Genomic DNA, 23,547 nt, shown 5'->3' with positions numbered 1-23,547 from the left:
TCGTGTTAATAGGTTAAAATTGTGACCTAATAACTTGAAATTTCAAGTTATGTTACTCAAAGTACACCAAAGTACAACACCAGGTAGTAATTGACACTGGAGTGTTTAATACATGAGAATATTACATAGATTCACCCTAGAAGATACTTTGTTTTAAACTTTATATAATACCACATATATTCTTGGAGTACAAACATACAGTATTGTTATTTGAGCACGAACGAACAATATAATAAGGTTTGAGTATCCACCTAAGCTGAATATGTGTATATGCTGCGTGCTGTGTTATCGTCAAAGGTCTCTTCCATGTCCAAAAGTTTTTCTTTGTGCATAGTGGGAGACCGACGGCACCTGGGCCTGATGCATGAGGGATCTGGGCTGATGCAGGCTGATAGATGGCACTCAGGCCGGCTGTAAAGCTGATGCATGAATCTGCAGGTCAGAGTGACCTGCTGAGGGGAAAACTCGAAAAAACCGGATTTTCAGAACACATGACAAGGCAGACTACAGAGTGGAAATCTACAGAATGGATGACCTTGCTAGGCATCCCTCAATAACTAAAAGAGTCACCAAGAGCTGGTGTGGGTGTCTGTCTGTGACGATGTTCTTGTTGTTTTACCGCTTTACCCCCTGGAGGATGCTTTTTGTCTATTTTTGTCCTTTTGTGTATCTATCACCATCGGTCGGAGTTTGACTTAGGTTTGTCTGGCATTCTTTAAATAAGCTTCCATATACAATGTTCACTTAGACTCAATAAGATCAACATGGGCTTCAACACGGAAATCAATGTGATGACATGAATGTTACTACAGATACGTGTTTAGAAAAACAAACAAACACAGCCACGGTCAAAAGAGAAAAAATAAAACAAAACAGGCTATTTCTAAAAGCTTGACACCATTCTTTATACTGAATACATGAGATGTGTGCTTAAAGTGGCTGGAGGGCTGTTTTCCCCAAGACTTTACGCTTGGCTAAGATTTTTTAAACTCATTCCAGCCTAATCATTGTTCTCCATTATGTGCACTGTGTTCTCCATTATGAGCTTAATAAAATAATAATACGTTTTTGGACTGTGCTGCAATGAAAACCACAATTACATAAATACAGGAAAAAAGGAAGTTATAGGACCTTTATTCACCTTTAAAAAAAGCTTTTCCAAGTGAATTTTGTAATTTGTAAATAAACCAGGCAATGTAAGTCTCTTAATATTAAAAAACACTGGCCTGGCCAAAATAAGGAACCAATCTGACTCCCATATACCCACAAATACACTTGCTTAGCACAATGCTAACAATAAGAATACACACATTACGCTTAAGATGAACATCAAAGCTCAGAAAACTTCATCAGAACAAGTAATAATCACATGGACCACAAAAATCTAGCAATGTCCAGGAAAACTGTTACAAACATACCGTGCAAACACACAGGCGCCCACACATGCATGCGCACACACAAACCCGCTCTTGTCCCCTTGAGGCCATCATTAGGTGGATCAAGGTCACCAGACACACGATTAAGAAGATCAGGTTAATGCATTTCATAAATACACGCACCAGTTATTAAAATTAGATGTAGATTATAAGCCTTTATTAATCTAAACCATGCAAGTACACACACACATACACACACACGCGCACAGACAAAGGTGGGAGACATTTGATGTTACTCATAAAGACATAATACCCTGAGGTTGTAGGTTACTCTAAATGGAACATACATACAGGATAATCTTGTGTCTTTCTAGCACTCACACACACACACACACACACACACAAACACACACACACACCACTGCCTACAAAGCTATTATAGCATTTCTGTGAAAACATCACACTGCAAAAAACCTTTCCCAGGTGTTATGAACCAAGGCAAAAAACCCAAACAGCCCTAAACCGACTCTGTAATTGTATCTTTAATCATAATTAAGCACCTAAATGAACTTTGCTGAGCTGGTTAAAAGTTGTTTAGTGTGCACTTTCTTTAATTTTACCTAATTAAAATACCTTTTTTTTTTTTTTTTGCACCATGACAATTACAATATCCATTTTGCTTTACTTGAAAAACTCATGAGATGCTTCCAATATCCGAGACCGTGGAGGCATCTAGCAGGTTAAATGAGACGTGTAAATCTAATTACGCCCTCGGCCACAGCAAACGTACTCCATCACGTAACCTGCACCAACACTGCACAATAATATTTCTCCGAGGTCGGGCAGAATGCGCTCGAGCTGAATCAGCACACTATAAACCATAACTAAAGTATCTCAGATGACTAGTTTCCAGATGTGAGGCTATACGTTAGACTGTTTTAGCTGCTGAAGGAGTAAAATATGACAGCGCTCCCAGGGTGGTGCATCACAGCTGCCTGTTCAAAACAAAAACAAAACAATAAGTCTGAAAGTAGCCGTTCTTGATAAATCAGTTTGCAATTTCTTTTGTAAAATGTGTCTAAAAAGAAGAAGTTTGATGATCAGACAAAGTACAAACAGCACTGCACACGTTTGGCTCAGGAGCCCCACCAGTCTGCTCAGTGTTTGTTTTCTTGTTTCTCAGTGCTCACACTTCATATCTCTGCTCTCCTCTCACCTCAACCAGTCTAGGCAGCTGTGGCCCATGCTGAGTCTGGTTCTGTCTGGGATTTCCTTCTAATAAAAAGCAAGCTTTTTCTCCCACTTGTAGCCAAGTGCTTGCTCACCAGGGAGGCTTGTCGGATGTCTATAAGAGGCAGGTTTTGTTATGATTGCTTCTATCCTTAAAAAGACATGAACTCAAACTTGTAAACCGGCATAAATTTCTTGGCTCAACTTTAAACCATCTGCAGTTTTGATGCTCTCATTTTTAGTTTGGACTGGCCTCCTCTAGAGGCCTCCTCCAACATCCAAGGAATAGCTTTAAATGTCGTGCTAGAAACCTGGAGAACTGCTCCTGAAGATTGGCAGAAGTCAGGTGGTGTTCCCAAATAATGACTTTCAAGCATGTAAGAATTATACAATGCATTTGCCTTATAACCTGCATTTCTATCTATGTTTGCATGCTTCAGTAAATCGCTGCAGCTATTTTCCAGTTTCCTAGCAAAACGTAAAGAAATAAAGGATATCTCAAGACCTTTGTGCAGTGTGCGTATGGTTGCACAACACTTAATGAACTGCAACCCATTAAACTATCAATATTCCAAAGTAGTAATAACAACATTTGACAACCCTTATGAGTTAATGGGGATAGTAATTATACAAATATTTCAACAGGTTCAGATAAGTCCAAGAACAACAAAAAATAACCTCATCCTATCAGTGAGTCATCTTCTCATGCAGTGTGTGTTCTCAGGAACGAATGAATGCTGGCACAGACTCTCTCATTATTTCTATCATAACAAGACAGCAACAAGCAGACTGACAACTTTTCCACCTCCCTGTTGCAGCAACTGTACAAACCATGAAAAGGCGCACTAGCTGAAACAATCCCACTCCCTATACAGCTTCTCTTCATTTATCTGCCAGCAGCCGGCTTTAAAGTTGTACCTCTGTATGTCAGTGCATATTAACTTGCTAAAATAACTGTCTCACATTAGGACCTGCTTCATCTTGTTTCAGTGTTACAGTATTTGTCTACACAGTGAGACTAGAGGCAGCATCACCCTGCATGCAGATGCTTAGCTGAATGGATCTAGCAACCGAGTCGGGTGACATAACATAAACATGGGGCAATATTAATGAGAAACTATTTATAGCAAAGCCATTTTTCATAATGATAAATATCAGCTTCAGTTTAATTCTAAGCAAAACTCTCCTTGTCTGACACAGCTTTGGGAAATCAGACCACCTCCAAATCGCCAGTTTTTTGTCACTTCATTAAGCAACAATTTCCTGACCTTGTGCCGGCATCTGACTCTCCTCACTCCTTCTAACTTTCCTAACAGTCTTTCACTTCATCCTGCCTCCCTTTTAACTCTTCTCCTTAAATCTGTTTCTCCATCTCTCAATTTCACTCTGTCACTGCCTCCTTCCTTTCATTCTTGCATCGCTCCTTCCGTCCTTTCTTCCGTGTCTCCTGCTGAGATGAAAGTTAGTTATGGGAAATGACCTCGCGCTGAGTTAGTGCAGTAACAGCCTATCACGTTGTAACTAATGTGACCTCTGACCTCTGGATGCTTAACAACAGACACGTGCGCATGGTACAGTGCTCACAAATAAGCAGGGCAAAAAAAAAAAAGAAATATATTCGCATTTTCTTTAGATCACTTTACAAATAAAGTGTGAAATCAGCTGTATAAGAAGCAGCATTTTTAACATATACACACTCTCACATGCCCCGAGTCTGCCCCAGCCCTGACATCACACACCACATCAAAGCAGCTTATTGCTGAGCAGTAAAAGTGGCACAGTGGTTTGAATTTATTCCCTTGAGTCAGACGTTTACTCGCTGCTTCCCTTTCTTAATGAGCGTCTTACAATAACCCTGTCACTTACTGAGCCAAATTACTGCTACCTAAATGAGGGGCTGATGGTACATCTGTGTGTGTGTGTACGCATGTGTGCATGTGTGTGTTTCCGTCACAGTCCCTTCACCATTTAAGGGCACCTGTATGTGATTTAACGTCCCACATGGCCTTCCTCCCAAAGTACGCTTTTACCTTTTTACTATCCAGTGAAAAGCCAAAGGAGGGCAGAGCAGGAGAGAACCACGAGCTGTAATGATGGAAGAGGAGAGAGAAGTAGAGGAGTGGCGAGGCAATAAAATGGAAATGAAAGGAGGAACGGGAGGACTGAGAAACCATCGACGGAGGCAGAAGCAGACACCGAGAGAGAGGAGGAAAAGAGTAAATTATGTGGCTGTAATCTCATTTTAAGAGTCTGATACAGCTTCTCTCTGTGATTTTGTGATTTAACGTCATAACTGATAGACACTTAGTTACAAAATTACCAATTACCAGTTCAAAGTGAAAGAGAGGTGGATGTTGTTTTTCCTGACGCTTGCGGATGCATAACACAGTATGGTGTTTACCATTGATTAGAGTGGGAAGATACTTCACCAGTTGGAAGATCTGCTCCAAATAGCAACTGGAGCCACTATTTTTACTGCAAAAGAATTGAAGTGATGTATAATACAAGTCCTGTTGTACACTCTGTTGCTGTTCAGTTTCTCATTAGCATTCTATTCAGTAGTGCAGTGATGCTAACCAACACAGCTAACGGACGAGGCTTAACAGCCTCAAAACTAATGGCTAGCTTTACAGTGGTGTGGCAGGGCGTGGTTCGTGGTGTGGCTGCAGGGGAGGCTGACACACCGGAGCTCCATCGGCTCATGATGTCTCCCCTGTATTAAACGTGCTGGGACCTGAGGGGGTTGTTGTTGTTGTTGTTGTGTGTGTAGCTGTCGAGTGTGTTGGAGTATACAGCAAGCGAATAAAGAAGTGCGCTGGAAAGTGCAAGTATGTGGTAGGGTCCGTCATTCGTGCCACAAGTGGCTACTGTAGAGATATAACACGTGACATCATGTGCACATTGCTTGAGAGTTGTGATGCAATCACCATTTACACTATTCGCCAACCAGTCGGGGAATGCACATTTTCCCATGGTTCTAGATGTCACAGACCAGTCTCTGGGCCGAACTGGCAGGAGACTGAATTAATGTGAATGAGATTAAATAAGCAACACAGAACAAAGTGATAGGTCACCATTTTTGAAATGTTACATACAAAACAGAAACTTTAGAAGAAAAATGTACATTTTTAAGAACTCATTCAATTCCGGGTCACGAGGAGCGACAGTCTATCTAAGCTGTCATAGGGTGAAAGGTGGGGAACACCCTGAACAGGTCACCAGTCTATTCCAAGGAGAGAGACACAAAACCACTCTCATTGTCACAGCTACAATTAAAGTATCATTGATTAACCTAACAAGCATGCCTTTGGACTTTTGAACCCATGCAGGCGCAGGGAGAACATGCAAACTCCACACAGATGCTCTTGCTGTGAGGAGACAACGCTAACACTGTACTGCCTTGGGGTCTTGGTGTACAGCTGGTTTACTTTCAGCAGCTGAACAAGGATTAGAAGTGCTTCAACACACTTTAATGGTTTACTGGAAATGCTGGAATTTGGCTACTTAATCAGCCACAATTCCATCTGCAACCTCTTCAGTAAAAGGAGACAAGTCACCAAGAAAAAGGATGTGCAAAAACTCACTGCAGCACCAGAACAAGAACCATGTTCTGACCCACGTTCAGGGTCTCTGTCCTCAGAGAGGGACAAGAAGATCTTGGAAGATCAGATCCCGGAGAGTGTTGTTAACACCGGAGAGTTAACATCTTGATGCTATGTAATCCATAGTAAAATCGATTACCTTAGTTTTTCATGTAACATAGTGCTAATTAGCAGTAAATACACCGTCCTGCTGAAGCCGATCAATTTTAATTAATATTAAAATCCAAGCCCAACCTTCTCACTTGATGGAAACTTGATAGAGACATGGTTGAGGAGATACTGTTAGTATTCAAGCTTGGGGATGCATAAATGTCTGTATCAATTTTCATGACAACCCTCTGATCGCTATGGAGATATTACTTGAATCTGAATCAAAGTGGTGGACGGACAGTTTCATCCGGTGTCTAAAAATGAAATAATGTCAGATCTGCAGGCAAGTTACATTAGCATAAAGTGTCAGCACTTACAGTCATTGTTCTTCTTTTCTGCCTACTACGCTATAAGCAGTCAAAAGAAGAAGAGAACAAGAAAAAAAAAGAAAATGAAGGAAAGGAAGAAGAAAAAGACACAAGAAGAAGAAGAAGAAGTTTTATTTGCCGCAGGTAAATAAACTCCATATTTATTATCTTCAATAGATAGACATGTTTAGGGAAAGATGAATGCTAATATGCTCTGACAATGTGCTTTCATTTAAATGAAAATGAAAAGGAGGGTTTTAAAAAAAGACAAAAGAAAAACAGCTAAACAGAGTCAGAAAAAAAGAGAGGGTGGTGCAGGGGTGGGAAAGCCTTTTCTTATTTTGTACAGCTAGTGAACTTAAAATATCCAGCTCGGTGTGCTGCTGCTCAGCATGTGTGTGTGTCAATGTGTGTGTTCACATGGCACCAGCACTGCTGCATAATGCCATAATTCTATGTCATTTCTTGGAGTAGTTAAAGGCTCTTAAGCTAACTACCACTTTTCTCCCCTTCACCCAGTCTGTGAAAAAATCCCAGCACGTGCCAAATGGTGTGTGCCACGATGCACAGAGTCAGCATCTTTCCATGTGAGTGTGCACATTTGTGCAAGTATGAGGATAATTCTGGGGAGGCAAAGATCACTTCAGCTACTGCAGCAACTCGAAGGGGGGGTGTTAACAACTGACTGTAAACAGGAGCTCTGTTTCACTGAAACAAACCAAAAGGACACTTAGGTATCCCGAGCTGTAATGAGAGTTTCTCGGAATGTAAAGACGTCGAGAAGGGCAAGATTCAGAAAAATCCAGAAACAAATATGCAATGACTCAGTAAGTATGTGTGTGTTATTCCCTCAGTGGTTAGGTCAGCGCTTCAGAAATCATGCTGTGAGCTAAGAACTGCTAACACACAGATTAACAGGCCAGGATTAGCAGGAGATTAGGCATCAGCCCCTAATCCAACAGCACGGCGTTGGCGGCGGCAGCGGTGATGATGGGAAGGTAGTGAAAGAGGTGGCAATATATTATTGTGCATGTTTGCGTGCGCGCAAGTGTGGAAGCTGGTTAATAAGGGCACAATAGAGGCTGATTCCAGCGTCACTGTCATTTCTCAGCAGGGAACATCAAATCCCTGCGGTTGGGCCAACATTAGGTCGGTCGTTTCCGGGTCATGCCTCGAAATGAGGGAGAAGCTGACTGAGTGTGACGACCCCCCGATCGGTTTTGCACTTTCACATCACAGGAGTCGGATGTTCAAATAAAGCAATAAACCCCATCTGCACTCAGTGTCGTCAACAAGCTCCTGTTAAATATGCACCATTTCGAATAGTTCATCCGGTGAGTATGGGGTTGGGGGTTAGCGTGAGGGGTAGCGTGTCAAATAAACTGCTCCCCTCAATATGGTCTCTGACTTATTAAGGGCTCCTTATCACACTGATGTTTGTTCAGTTTGTTTTCATTAGCTTCTTGCTATGAAAAGTCTGCCAGTCATCATGATTGATAGCTGTTCACAGAGGCACCTGTTCAGGACCACAAGAGTGCGATTGGACTGTTGTGTTCATTAACCGTGCAAGTTATAGTTGTCTGTTTCAACCTACAAAACTTATGACTCAGGATGTTGAGTGATTCATCTGCTGATCAGAAGGTCGGTGGTTTGATCCCTGGCTCCTCCAACCTGCAATGTCCAAGTATCCCCTTGGACAAGATACTGAACCCTTAGTCACCCCTCACGGAAGCTGAGTGTGTGAATATTAGGTTAACAAAGTGCACTGAGTAGAAAAGCACTATGTAACAACCAGCCCATTTATCAAAATGTGTTGTTCCTTTTCTTAAATAAGAGAACTTCTGAAAGAAAAATGTCTCCAACATGCTTTCTACAGAGTCCAGAACAGGAGACGTCATGCAGTCAACATTTAAAAATCTCTTTGCACTTTCAGTCACTGATAGCGTTTAAGTGAAAAATTGGAAAAATGCAAAGCATCTGTTTAAATTTCACTGGCAGCACATCTTCTGCTCAGTAGTTTACTCACAGAAATTCATCATTATGTCTCCCACAGTGCCCATGGGCAAGGCTCTAAAGTGTTGCGCCGGAGCTGCTACACAAAACGAGGTACATTTCAAAATGTTATACGGGCACCCCTGTGTATCGTCAGAATATATAAGTACGCATGTTATGAGCCGAGGAGCCGTTTTTATACAGTCTGCCACCTCTATCAAATAAACGTCTCCGTCCTTCCCACCAGCAAGCATGTAATAAACAGAAATGCCTTCAAATAACAATAAAAAATAACAGAAAACAACCTCCGAGCTGATACTCGGGAGGTTAAAATGATAAAAAAGTATGAGGATGTTCGGAGCGTGGCGAGGCTCAGAGAAGCAGGGAGACAGCAGGCGTGCACAGGGTTGGGATTTTCACAGCAACAAGTCTAATTATAGGCCTATGTTTATGCCTCATGTAGAAACACCAGGAAGAAACCCACTAATATACACAGTGATGGATATTTTAGATTTCACATTCTTTATTAACCAACCGCACCATTTTATCTCTGGGGGTTGACAAGCTGTTTTCATTGTGTGAGTGTATGTGTGTGGTAACTTTCAACAAACCGCCAACTTGCTCTTTCCACGAACCGCTGGTTTCTGGCGTGAATGCCGTACCGTGACCCTCATTGATTTTGACCTTTGAAATGCACTCCTCTGCCTTAAAATCAATCATTGTTTTTTACTCCAGTAACGTTATCAAAAAATGATCACGTCCTTAGTTGCTATTGGAAACGGGTACCAGTCTGTCAGTTTTGCCTTCTGGATCCGTGACGGATAAACCTCCCATGGATACCCTGTCGCACTCAGTCAGATCCGCCTCTGATAATACTCTGCACCAGTGATCCTATCAGCATGGCTGGTGTGCGTACGTGGCTGTGGCTGTGACCTCTCTGTTAGGACACTGTGTGGTCAACAAAGACATCCTCTATTCAAGCTACTAAACTGATAAAACCCCACAGGGAGTCGGTAAAGTCTTCCCTGGTGACAGATTTGTCACTTCAGTAACTGCATAGTCACAGGTTTAAAGAGACAAATGCTAATTATTTTGAGTAGCATGTTATGTACCATGTTGTCATTTACATAACTTTATTTTTTTGGACATGCTTTATCAAAGACACGGTAATCTGAGGTCACAGGTCTTGATGTTCATCAGGCTCAGACTCAGACTCATGCACGCAGCCAACAGTGATGTCATTACTGCTGGCGAGCAGAGTAGGCAGTGTTGAAAGAGGAAGCTGACTGCAGAAACCTGTGTTTGATTGACAGCTTCCAAAAATCGCTTTTGTATTTTGTCAGCAGCAGCATCTATCACCTGGGAGAAGACTGCAGACTGTCATGTGTGCCTCTAACGCACATATAAAAGGTTATGGTGATGTGTTAATGTCCCGGTTTGTGTGTACAATGATGATCTATCATAGCTTCACACCTCATGCCTACATTAACACATTTTACTGTTTTTAATACAGTAAATTAACTAGAATAAAATGACGAAGTTCATGACGAACTGAGGATTTCAGTCATACTGCACTCCCTCCTGTGCCCACAGTTAAATGCCTGACAAGAGCTGATTTTGTGTCCTCATAGATTCTGTATTTTTGCAACAAGAATCAAACAATAGATGCAATTTTAAGAATTGTTATCCAGGTAAGAGTATTTCTGGATGAAACATTTCAGATATATACTTTTGTTCAAAGGTTTATTTGAGATTAATTTGACCATTTCTCTTTTCGCATTCACTAATAGCTCAGTCACAGTTGTAGCTGTAGTTGTAGATATATGGCAACCTGCTAGCAACAGTTGCCTGGTGATTGCCTGGCAAATGCTTGCAGTTGCACAAGTGGCCTGGTGGGAGGCAACCTGTCTGTAAACATCGGCAGTCTGGTTTTGAAATGACTGCCGTGACACTCAGCCAGATTGGAGAAGTTTCCCAAATAACTTTCAATTACTTTATAAATGCAGACAGATTACCAGATTACATTGCAATCTATCTGAGTCAGGCTGCACGGATGCAACACATCTCTTTGCAAACTTGCCTATTACACTGCTATATAAAGTAAAGCTTGCTGAGCAGAAATTTGCACTAATTATTTCACTATTTGTGGAGTAATATCTGAATTTCTCTTCTATGACGTTCTATGACAGTCCTACATAAAACCTTTTTGGTTTCTTCTTTTTATTAATGAACGTTGTTCGTGTTGTTCATTTAAAGAAAATATTTCAACAGTTGCATGTCACAGCCTTAAATCTGACATAATTACATTCTTAATACCAATCAGTGCTGTTACTGTAACTAATTAAATTTTGTCATCAAGATAACACAGCACTGACCCTGCAATATGAGCACCAACAGGAAGTTCAACTCTCTAGTTGAAGCTCCGTTTGAAAATGAGGCAGTTTTTCTTCTTGCTCTGCAGGAAATACTCGACTTCCAACAATTAATCCTCGTAAAACCTAATTAATAAGATGTTCCCAGTGGCAGCAGCTCTGCACCGGTGAGCCGGACTTTCAGCGTTTAGCGGAACAGAAAGCAGAGCGCTGTAATGCCTCAGCATACACTCCCTGATGTGTCTGTCTAAACGTAACCTGCTGAGGGGACTGTATTCGCGTCCTTCCCAGAAATCACAAACCACAGTGTGTGATGCTTAATATGCAGAAGTGTGTGCCGAAATGCCGAGTGTGCACGCCAAGTCGGCAGATTGCTTCCACTCCTGCCGTCTTTATTCGCTGTCATGAGAAGTTTAAAAAATGGTTTGATCGAGTGTACTGTGGAGGCCTGGGAGTGCACTGAAGTTATTTTATTGGTCTGTGTTGTTTTTATATTCTTTTTCTTTTTAGAAATAATCAGTTTCCTTCATTTAAATTCAGGCAGTGAACATAAAAAACTACAGTTGGCTTTAATGAAAAAGAAAAATTTATAATAAAATTGTTTTCTGTGCTGAAGAAAAATTTAAATTCTTTTCAAATTGCTTGATTTGTCCGACTGACATTTTTAGAATTTAAAAGGAACTAATAGATGATCTTTGATTAGTTATCGCTCTCAACAACAAGATGAATAAGCATCAGTATAACATCCCCTTATGTACCGAAGATGCCTGTTATCCACACGAGCCAACTGCCAGTAAATCACCATCCTGTCCACAGACATATATGTGTATATATGGAGCATATGTGTAAACAGCCTTGACTCATAAAGCAGCTGAGCAGACACCACATCCGACAAACAAGTCATCGTTTCATTTCGAAAACAGATGGATGCTCAACTCCTCAAGTGGAGGAGGGGAACATGAGAGCAGGGCTGGGAGGAGGAGGAGGAGAATGTAAAAATAGCATCTGATAAGGAGGGGAGAAGTAACTGTTCAAGGGAGGGCAGAGAGAAGGAGGAGGAGAAGGAGAAGAGGTGTAAAGTGGAGCGTGGGGGAGAGAAAGACAGAGGTTACCGAGAAGCAATCCTGATTTGTACCACCATTGATTTTAGGTGTAGAGAACAGTTTATGCTCTCACTCCTTCACAGTTTTTTTTAAAAACAAATCCTTTTACACACCACTCCTATAATATGTGATGACTGTAGTGGAATGCAGTGGATATTAGGGATACGATGGGATGCAGGCAGACGATCCACTGTGGCGACCCCTACAGGGAGAAGCCGAAGGACGAAGAAGAGGGCTGAAATGAAGTGGAGCTTTATGACTAACTGCATTCAGCAGTTTACCAGAAAAAATTTTCTTCTTGAGTCTTTACACATTATATACACAGCACCAGGCAGACATTTGGACACACTGCAATTTCACATCTTTTACAGAAAAGCTCTTAAAAATCTTTTTTATGTTACTGCATCAAGTCTGTGTCAGGTCTGGTTAACAAGTTTTGACTAAAGCTATTTCTACAACTCTAAAAATAGCTGTGTTTCTGTGTTTATTACATCAGAAAGCAGAACGGACCATCCATAAGCTTCTCCAAAACAAGAGAGCAGTAAATAACATCGCAAACTTCACTTCTGAGAGTTGAGCTGTCACACAGAGTCATAGTTTATAAGCTACTGTTTAATAACTGTCTGAAAGTGTCATTAATAAAGTGTGTATGGATGCGGTGCCATAGCTACAGAGAGGAGAGGGACTATCTAGTTCTAAGGAACAGCAAACATAATAGAAGAACTGAACTGACACAAACTGAAACTAATGGAATCACCTTGTGGATGTATCTGAACCAGCCAAGAGACATAATGTCTCCAGTGTGACCTGGCTGTACACCAGACTGACTGGTAAATGGACAGCTTTGTTTTCAAGCTCAGCACTCTCTCTTTACCACAACAGGCCATTACAGCATCTACTTTACTGCAGATGCCGCACCAATAAATCTGTCAAATTCTCACTCCCTGGTTCCCTCACTTATGAAACAGTCCCAGAGGTACCTGAACTCTTCCACTTGAGGCAACAGCTCATCACCAACCCAGAGTGGGCATTCCTCCATTTCAACTGAGAACCATGGGCTCAGCCTTGGTGCTAATTCTCATTCCAGCTCCTTCACACTTGGATGCAAACAGCCCCAGCGTGAGCTGAAGGTTGCTGCTGGATGAAGCCAGCAGAACCAAAAAACTCCTGACGGCACCTTGAGAAGGGCGAGCCCCAGAAAGTCAAAAGGGGCGAACCGACCACACTGTTCCCGACCCATACGATGTTACCAGGACCAGCGCCTTAAGAAACCCAGGGCATCTCATCCACAGCACACTGGGTGTTTAACCCTAATAACATCCAAGCAAATATCAACACACAAGTGAACACAGCACTTGCTGAAGTTTTCAGTGAGACTTTCTTCATATTTTTTAAATATAAAACCAACAAACTATAGTAACCAGGGCTCGCAAAATTTCAAAATCCCTGGTAGCCCTTCGGGCAGGGACTCTTCAGTTTTTGGTAGCCCAAAATAAATTTAAGTAGCCCGAATAAAAAAGAGAGCAATTTTTTGATTGATGTTTTGTTTCCTGTTTTGTTTCCGTTACAATATTATACTTTAATGTATAATATTGTAACGGAAACAAAACATTAATCAAAAAATTCTTTAAACACAAATTACAACATTGTATAAAAATTACAATCATCAACTCAAATACTTGGTTCTAATTGAACAGAAATTTCTATGAACTTGTAAGAACTGTGTAGGACATGAATCAGTCTGTGTCAGATCCTGAATTTGAAATTTCCACTGAAGTCACAGGAAAGAGGCAAGTGGAACCAAGATCGAGGCCATTTGCTTTTTGAAGTTTGCAAAGACTGCTAAATTTTGCCAGTGGTAGTTCACTCTTTGCAACATAGTACGCTATTCTAAACTGATTTTCAGGTTTATTTTTAGTATGTTATTTGCAATTGGTGTTTGTTCTGGGAAAGATATTGCAGACTGAGCAATAATGCATTTCTTGCATTTCTCATGGGTTCTAATGGGGGCCTTTCTTAAAATGACTGGTCCCAGTAACAAAGGCGCTTGTCGACTCAGAAATCGAGGGAAAAGCAACAACACACCCGGCAGAACATTATGTTATTTACACGGGTGCACATAAGTGGTCCGCATGTGCGCATTCGCTGTCAAAATAAAAGACGCGCACCAGATAAGAAGTTGCAACGCGCGTTTGCGTCCATATAAAAGGCACTGTTTTTGTCCGCTAGAGTGGGATTTTCACGGCACATTCTGCACCACACCTCTGTGCGTTCATCATTTGTTTGAAGCCAGCTCACCTCCTGCAAACACTTTTCCGAGAATACGTGCTTCTTTTGTGGTTCGGACTCCTTCTGACATTTCTTTGGATGTGGAGGAAAACCAAAGTAATTGCTTAAAGGAGTTTGCTTCTTCGACATCTTTAAGAGTTCTAAACAAATGTCTGTCCTCCTCCAGAAAATCTTATGTACGCAAACACGCGGTGCAACTTCTTATCTTGTGCGCGTTTTTTATTTTGACAGCGAATGCGCACCTGCGGACCACTTATGTGCAGCCCTGGTTATATAGCTCATCATATCGCAGCCACAGAAATTCTTTTGTCCATGAAACCATAAAGCTGCACTTTCTTTTTGCCTTATAGTCTGATTTGTCATAACCTTTCCGTTTTGTGGTAAGCTTTTCTTTGGCTGTCACTTCTTCACGCTGACCTGTCTTATTTGGCTCAGCAGAACTAAAATATATATCCTGCTGCTTTTACACGCACTCACATAACGCTCAGCGATTCTCTGCGCGATCAACCTCTCACATGTTTAAGCTTGCTGCGGGAGATTTCACTTGTCATGTTTGCATAGTAAGCTAACGATTGATAAGACGATGTCAGAGGAATTGGTGCGCAAATTATCATCACTCACCAATCAGTGTTGTCGCTCTCTATACACAGTTCCCGCGATTGCAAAGTGAAAGCAAAAAACAAGCGCAAATTCAAACACGATTTCAATATGTCACATATTGACAGTGGCTCACCGATGCCAATGACATAATTACCCAGCTACATTTCCGAAAGAATGCAAAAGCATTGAAATATATTTTCCTATGATAGCCCGACGGGCAGGGCAGAGACAGATTTTGGTAGCCCGACTGGAAAAATCGCTAGCCCCGGGACGTCGGGCTAGCGATTTTGCGAGCCCTGGTAACCTTTTAAGTAATGATGTGCTCGGAGGCACCGCTCAGTTGCTACAGTAGTAATCCAGTTAGCATCAAACTAATGATAGCAGCAATGTACGTCAGCTGATGAACACTTCAACTTTTGCTCCAGGCACTGCCTCCTTATATTGAGAATATTACTCTTACTAAGGGAAAATCTGGGAGAGGGAGGGAGACGGGGGGGGAATTTAACAAGCTAACGCTTTTCCTGTAGAGGTGCTTACTCATCCACCAAACAGTGTAGGCCTATTTTAAAAGCATTAAATATCAGGGCACCACAGAAGGATCAAATATGGAGCACAGGAGACAGCATCTGCATCAAACCAATTGTGACAACATTCATCTTTTGTGAAGGGAGGATAACAGGAAGGGGAACCAAGTACGAGCCTCCCTCCTTTGCTCATCGTCCTCCTCGTCTGCTTTCACCCTCTTCTGTTGCTCCTCACCTCTCTCTCTCTCTCTCTCTCATGTCACTGCATCAGACATCATGAAAGATTCACAGCTCTGCTTTTAACAGCCAACCAAAGTCCTCTCTTTCCCTCACACACACACACACAAGTGCACAACCCCTGCACTCATACATCTAAAGCTGTCTACAAAAACATGGCACCAGGAAAACGACAGACACCAGGAGAGAGGCTGAGGAGGCAGAGAGAAGTTAGAGAGAAGCACTCAGAGCTTTGGTGCAGGTTTGTGCAAGTGCATGTATGTGTGCGCTGCGTATTTGGTGTTCCACATGGTGAAGTATGCTGTGAACGCCTGAGTGAGCATGTGATGTGTGACAGATGACAGACAGTATCAATTTCCTTCCTCAAGCACATTCGTAAACGCTCGTACACACAGCGGTTTCACAGATGCTGCGAGCAGAAAAACTACATAAGATTCACACCTGCTTACATTTCCAATGCAGTTTTCTCTAACTTTGTGGCACCGCACTATTATCACAGTTAATGTAAACTATAAAACATATAGAAAAAGCATTTAAAGGTAGGAGGGATGGGAAAGCCATAATATATCAATATATTTAACCAGCCATAATGGTTAGAATGGGGAAGAGTAGCAGTTTTGCATATTGTAGTACTTTATGCAAAACTGACGAAACACCTTAAGCCAAATCCTTTGTAATACTGTAATATTGTATACTTTGCATACTTTAATACTGCAGTGGCTGCACATAGTAGTAGTCTACGCCTTCACCTAACAAGTGAAAGATCCCTGATTTTATTTATTATGCTGTGTTGCTGTACACAGTTTGTCTTTAAGTATTCTTTATATGATGGCAGGGATACAGCACCTGATCATTTTCCATCATCAACTAATCGATCAACAATGTTCTCTGTGAATAAATTAATCTGTAATCTAATCAAATGTCAGAGAAGATTAAAAACATCGATGTCATTTAGTACCTTGTGATTACACTTACTTATATAAATGACCTTAGCAAATGATTAGCGGTGAGTTGCTGCATCACTCGCATAGACATGTTGACAATCAGGCAAGAAAACAAAAGAAAAAACTAAACTAGAACTTGAAATCTAAAAACTAACGGCTGTAAAATTGCTAGCATTGTACACACTGTAGGGTTGTCAAAAAAATCAATTCTCAGATAATAATCTATTTTTTTTCTAAAAATACAAAAAAATTACTGGGCAGTTATTATTTGCAACAGTCACGTGTTTGCCTCCTCTCCTCACCAACAGCTGCAGACATGAACGGTGACTGACGCTCAGTCATGTTAGCATGAAGTTTGCATGATGTTAGCATGATGTTACAACACTTTATGAGCACTACTAGAGGTCAATAAAGCTTCCTTTCCTAAATCCCCCCCGAAGTATATACAGTTATCATGAATGTTAATCTGGCCTGTGTACATGTTAATGCCTTTGAGCTGTTAGCAATTACCAATTAGCAATTAAAAATACTGTTGTTATTTTTTCTGCCGGTTTTTTGTTATATTTTGTTCTTTTTTATCCTGTAGTCTTGAAACTGAAATTGAACATCGGCTATTTTCCTGGGAATTCCAGTATCGTGACAACACTGATGCACACTGATATTTTTCCTAGTGGAAAGACCAGTCAGCTAAATAATATAGACAAGCTTCAGTATGAGACTGCATAATTTCTCTAACTGGGTTCATGAATTAAGCTCATATTCTTTAGCGACGGTATCAATGCAACCAAGCAGAGAATTAGTGCCGCCAGCTCCGATGGAAAGGATGAGAAATAATTACATTTTAAACAAATAGTGACGAAAGCTGGATTTAAAATAAAGAAAGTAAAGCCTGGCACTGCGCTCATCTGACTTCTGAGGTGTCCAAAAAAAAGTTGAGACGCTGTGTAAAATGTCCATTTTTACTTAAATAAAACAAATTAATTGAAAACATTTTGTTTTCATTTTCACACACAAAAAAGTTTTGAAATATGTTTGCTAGCTTCAGTCCTTGCACTACATTTTATTAGCATTTTGCACAGAGTACCAACACATAACTTTTCAGCTCCTCCCATATTGTCTTTCAAACATTCAAATAATGTAACAAATACTCAAAATGTAGGCCACACAAACCCACGCACACTGACACAAACGCATCAAAACTCAATACCTGTGAATTGCGCAGGTTATATACGCTGTATCTGTTTCTGTGTGTCACTCGATCACATGGGTGTGTGCTGCTCTGCGCAGACAAAGCATTTGTGAATGAAACTTGGTGTCTTCCTTGAAGAAGGTGTTGGCTTTCACTGACTTTTAAACACACACAGATAGACAGATACACACACAGGCTATAGGATGAGCTGGCCTTTAACTATTGACCAGGTGAAGGATACATTGTATAAAAAGAAGAGAAAAAAACGCTTGCAGGCAAAAACACAGACAGGCAGACATCAGGAAAGACGACTTCCATTCATATGGTGTAAAACCTAAAGGACAATGGATGTCAGCAGAGTCTAAGACTCTAAGAAGAGTCATTTTGGGTTATCTTTTCTTAAATTCAGGGTGAAAATGTAAAGCATCTGTTCCTCGTGTTACACAGATTTTACTCTGGAACTATGATTTTCTCACATGTTTAATCCTGGAAAAAACAAGATTATTTTCTGAATGTTTTCTAGATTTTAAATACAAACCTAGAGATCTAGAAAAAGCTACAAGCCACTACAATTTTTCATTCATTTCACTCCTTGTTTTCACTTTGCATGGCTGCCCTGTGAAAGAGACTGGATCTCAATGGGACTTCCTGGTTACATCAAGGTTGAATAAATAAATTGCACAATTTAAATCCTTAATTCAGGGCTGACATTTTGGCTTTTTTCTTTGCATTCATTGTGAAAATTGGACTTCTTACCATTTACGTTTGTGCTTGTTTGGAGAAATAGATGAAGCAGCTAAATACATATCATTCAATCGCAGGTTGGTGTTACTCACCTGTGAAAATCCATGTGAATGAGATTATGGGGAGAAAAAGCAAACAAAACTTTCATCTACACATCGATCCATCCATCTGTCTATTGTTGCGATTACCTTGCTTGTGGCGAGCGATTTGTAGGGGTTTTCGCTCTAATATTAATAGAGTCTTTACCTTATGCCTTGAGGTGACTGTTTTTGTACATATTTAAACAACATATTTTCACAGGAAGAGAACTAACCTGAGGGACATTAGCCATCGACCACAACCAGCTGGGGGGGAGGGGAAAGCAAAGAGGAAAAAAGGAGAGCATAGAGAGACAAGGATGAACTATGCTTATGGAGTGATACAAGGGGAGCATAGAAGACATAGTTTATGCTCCCAGCAATCTGAGCCTATAGCAGCATAATTAAGGGGTGTTTCAGGGTCACCTCATCAAGCCCTACTTACAAATTTGCCACTAAATTTATGCAACATTGCAAAAGAGTCCATTGTACTAAACACTGAATTCAGCACATCACGTGTGACACTCGCAGTGTCAAAAATGTTCATTATCTTAGCGTAACTAATAAGAAACTTTTCTAATTAGACCGTAACAGAAAGTGAAGTTGATAGGAACATCATTTGCTCTCACTTTTGACCTGACGATGGCACTAAATCCTAAGTCTGTGGCTTCCCAGCGTTATTAAAACCCATCCTGTAGGGAACATGAATGTTGGCTAAAACATGCTGATATTCTCTGAATTCAGGTATGGTTCTGGTTCAGTTGGGTAGGTGCTGCTGTTAGTACTCGTTTCTGGGCACAAAACTCCATTTTATTTGCTTAATCTATGTACTAATATACTGATTTGTCACCCAGGGAAGTCTTCTAGCTGAATTACACTTCCCAAACATTGTTATGCTCTGCAGATAACGCTAACTGTGAACTGCTTATGATTAGCAACAGCTGGGTCTTGTCCCATATCATTAGGAAAGTGTTTGTTCATCCAGATGCGAGTCTGCTGCATGCGCAGGAAGGCCACAGGGCTTAAATATTTGGCTTGTGTTTACTGCCCTGAGAGATAATAAATACATTAGGAAGGCAAGTAAGGCTCAGTGTGCTAAATGACCAAATATTGCTTATGACGATCACGTTGTCGGTTTTCCTGGAGGACTTTTTTTGTATAACTTCATTATGACCTGTATGGCGAGGGTTTGTCTGCATTACTGTAATGCATGCTTGAAAACCAATCCAGAGTGCAAACAATGAAACAAAGAGACAATATAATGTGTCAAACATTTAACATTCCTCCTAGTGTGCAGAAAAGGTATGGAAGTAAACAAAATGAATTTGTTGTGTTGTATCTGCTGGGTTTTTCCAATAGACTGTATTAATGTTTTGTTCTCAGGTTGGACATCCTCCAGAGTGCAGAGGGCCAGATAATCTAAATTGACCCACCTAAGGTCCCTGAAATGAGAAGGACTGAAAAGTCCCTGTTGTGGGGAAATCTTCCCCCTGTCCCCATCTCTGTGCCCAACTGGTCATCAGTTTTAATGAGTTCTGGGGAGGCAGAACTCTTGCGCAAATAACTAGAGCAGCTCAAGGTCCAAGAGACTGAAGCATTGTGTTCTTCATCTGTCAATAAAAGATGAGCTTTTAATGGAAGAGGAGGGAAAATGTCGTGTCGAGTCTCTTTCACAGTCTTCCACTAAACACAGACAGACAGACCTTGAGTGACTCACTCACTGTCTCTGGTTGTGGGTTTTTCTCCCCCTTCTTTCCTTTTCTCTCTATTTTCACATTCTTTGCCTCACTGTTATCTATTTTCTGGTTTCTGTCTGATTCACACACACACACACACACACACACACATCCAATATTAATAACTCAGCCGCCCATAAGTGTGCATTTCCACTGACACAACACAAAATGACCTTCAGATCGCAGACGCTGAGCACACAAACACACCTTGCTCTCCCCTCGCTTTCATCTCCTCTGCACGCTCGCTGCTGTCTGTCCATCTTTAGGTGAAATAAGGGAGGAGACAGAGGCCGACAGATGATTGCCTTAAAGGGGACAAGAGCTCAATTTCACTTTCCCCAAGGCCAAGACACTTTTAATCTGCATTTATGGTTTGCAGCAGCCAAAGAGACAAGATAGAGAGACTTTGATGTGTGCTGTCTGACTGACGGACTAGAGATCAGGCTAACTGATTACTTTCACTGCCTGGGTAATTCACTGATTGACTAAATGCATGATTGCCTGACTAGTTGGATGACTGACTGACACGATGAGAGTACAGGAATGAAACAAAAGAAGTAAAATGAGTGTAAACCACGTCTTCTTTTATTCAGCTCATCAGCAGCTTATGTTGTGCGATCGCTGAGCTGTAGCTAGAGCTGTGATTGGATATTGCCCCAGGCGAGCCTAAATTATTAGTTTATGCAAATTCCAGCATCTACTGGGTCTCTCACACACACACACACACACACACACACACACACACACACACACACTACACCTGCAGTCCATCCACAGCAAGGTAGACAATGAAAAATGCCCCAGGACACAAGTCTGCATCTGCCCCCTCTAGGTTATATTAACAGTTCTTCACACCTGGAGCACAAACACCAGCAAACACAAATATATAAAAACAATGAATAGATTGGAATGGCTCCACAAGACACATGGCTCACACCCACCTGCATTTCTGCCCTCAGCAGACAATGAGCATACCCTGAAGGACTGTAGACTGGGAAACACTGAGATGCTGAATGAGGGGGGTGTATAAGAGTGCACAGAGAGGCTGAACAGACGCACAATGAGACACACGAACTGGGATGCAGCATAATAATAAACCCTCAGCAAAGCTGCCCTTTGGGAACATTTCTTTTTTAAAAAGAAAAAGAAACCTTAAGCTGATTTATTAACATAGATGGAATTCCCATTCACGCAAACCACAATAAAGCACTCAGTGTTTATGAATAAAAATCATCTAGCACAGACTATGTATAATGCAACAGAATGGCATCCTGAACAGCCGCTCAAGAATCCCACAAAATAAGACAAGGCGCGCGGGGGGGGGGTTCATTTAAGAATTATGTCACAACATCCTGTAATAGTTGGAGCGATCTGAAATTTAAAATAAATAAATTATGATACAAAAACTTGACTTTATCGTTCCTGTGGAGTGCGTTAAGTGTTGTCCTCTTTGTTACCCCCACCAAAACAATTAATGAATTAAAAAAACAACTACAAAAAAAAACAACTCACCGGAGATCTCAGTCTGAGGAACCCTTTCCGAAGTGAACCCTTTCCCGGTGTAGAACTGCCGCAGGTCGGAGCAGCTTCTATCCGCCCCGGCCACCGGGCCCGGTGCGGCACACAGACTCACCAGCACACAGAGAAGCACCGGCAGACGCATCTTTGGAGGTGTAGTCCTTTTTCCTCACACGCAGAAAATCCCCGACAGTTTTTGGATTAGACCCTTATCCACAGTGTTTAGTTGCTAACCCTAGTTTCTCTTTTTTAATATTATGTTGGTGATTATTCTTCAGAGTTTGGGTTGGCGGGGGGGGGGAGGTCTGCGAACAAACAAAAGCAACGTGTCCCGTTCAAACTCCACAGATTTCCTCTTAACTAAAACACACACATACACACTCACTCACTCTCACACACACAGCCACGGGAGAGGAGGAGGCGCCCGTGGCAGCCAGTCCGGGATGTTTGTGCGAGAGACGAGGGGCTGCGACGCGCGGGACTGTAGGTGTCAGGTACACCGTGCTGCTCCTCCTCCACCTCCTCCCTCTGCTCGGTGCTGCTGGTTGTGAGCTGCAGAGATGCGAGAGACAAAAGAGAGAGAGATAGAGGAGGGGGGTGCGACAGAGTGAGCGAGCGAGGCGGGCAGGTGTCAAAGCCCGAGCAGCTCCGCGGTCTGACTGTGCAGCTTCATGATTATGGAAAAAGTGCAACAAAGATCAAAATCAAAAATCAAAAATGTTGCTCTGAATGCGGCTTTAGACAAGAGGAGACATGCCTTGGTCCCTTTTCCAAGCTTTGGGACAATGAAATGTGTGTTGGTGGGACGGGAGTGTGCAGCAGTCCGTGCTGATGCTCTCTCTTTCTCTCTCTCGTTCCCTCTCTTTGTGTTGGGTTTTGTGCTGCACTAGCCGTGTGCAAAACAGTGCCACCTGCAGGTCTTTACAAAAAAAATATAGCACAGAAAACGTCTTCCAACAGCACACACTCGCTGGCCACTTTATTAGTTACCCGTGTTCAACTGATCCCTCGTGTGAATATCTAATCAGTGCGTTTAGACGCGCAGAGATGCTCAAGCTGAGTTGCTGAAGTTCAAACCCAGAATACGAATGGGGAAGAAATCTGACTGAAGTGACTTTGAATGTAGCACCAAACTGCTGATCTGTTGGGATTTTCCTTCACAGCCATCTGTAAGGTTTATAGGGAATGGCCTGAAAAGAGAAACTATAAAGTTAACGGAGATTCACCAGGTGAAACTGCTTTGTTGAATTCAAAGATCAGAGGAGACTGGTCAAACTGTTTCACAGTATCTCAATTAACTATTCTGTACAACCAAGATATGCAGAAGAGCACCTCTGAATGCACAGCACGTCAAAGAGTTCTTCTAGTATTTTTGTTGCATTACTCTTCAGGACAGAGAGCTCAGATGTTGCACATGAATATGCGAAGCCTCTAGGGGTTACAGCTTCTAATGCTTCTATTTAACACTGGAACCACTTTGGACATGACCTTCCACATCTGATCCTGTTGTTGCTTCAGCCCCTGGTACTCTCTTTGTCTGATGTCATTGTCAGCTG

At 41.6% G+C, this 23,547-nt stretch overlaps 1 protein-coding gene across 1 annotated transcript in view; it reads right to left on the bottom strand.

Moving 5' to 3' along the window:
* LOC146369891 (glypican-1-like) overlaps positions 1-22,837 on the bottom strand; it is a 45,630-nt gene extending 22,793 nt beyond the window's left edge. The window contains exon 1 of the mRNA XM_084909574.1: positions 21,986-22,837. Within this exon, the coding sequence (XP_084765700.1) occupies positions 21,986-22,136 (151 nt within the window). The 5' untranslated portion in view covers positions 22,137-22,837. The remainder of the gene's footprint in view (positions 1-21,985) is intronic.
* Between the last annotated feature and the right edge of the window lie 710 nt (positions 22,838-23,547).

Source organism: Perissodus microlepis, chromosome 17 (assembly GCF_051167445.1).
Source record: "Perissodus microlepis isolate ML-2025 ecotype Zambia chromosome 17, ASM5116744v1, whole genome shotgun sequence".
Lineage (NCBI taxonomy): Eukaryota > Metazoa > Chordata > Actinopteri > Cichliformes > Cichlidae > Perissodus > Perissodus microlepis.
The sequence above is the reverse complement of the archived record's forward strand: the minus strand, read 5'-3'. Positions and strand labels throughout refer to the sequence as shown.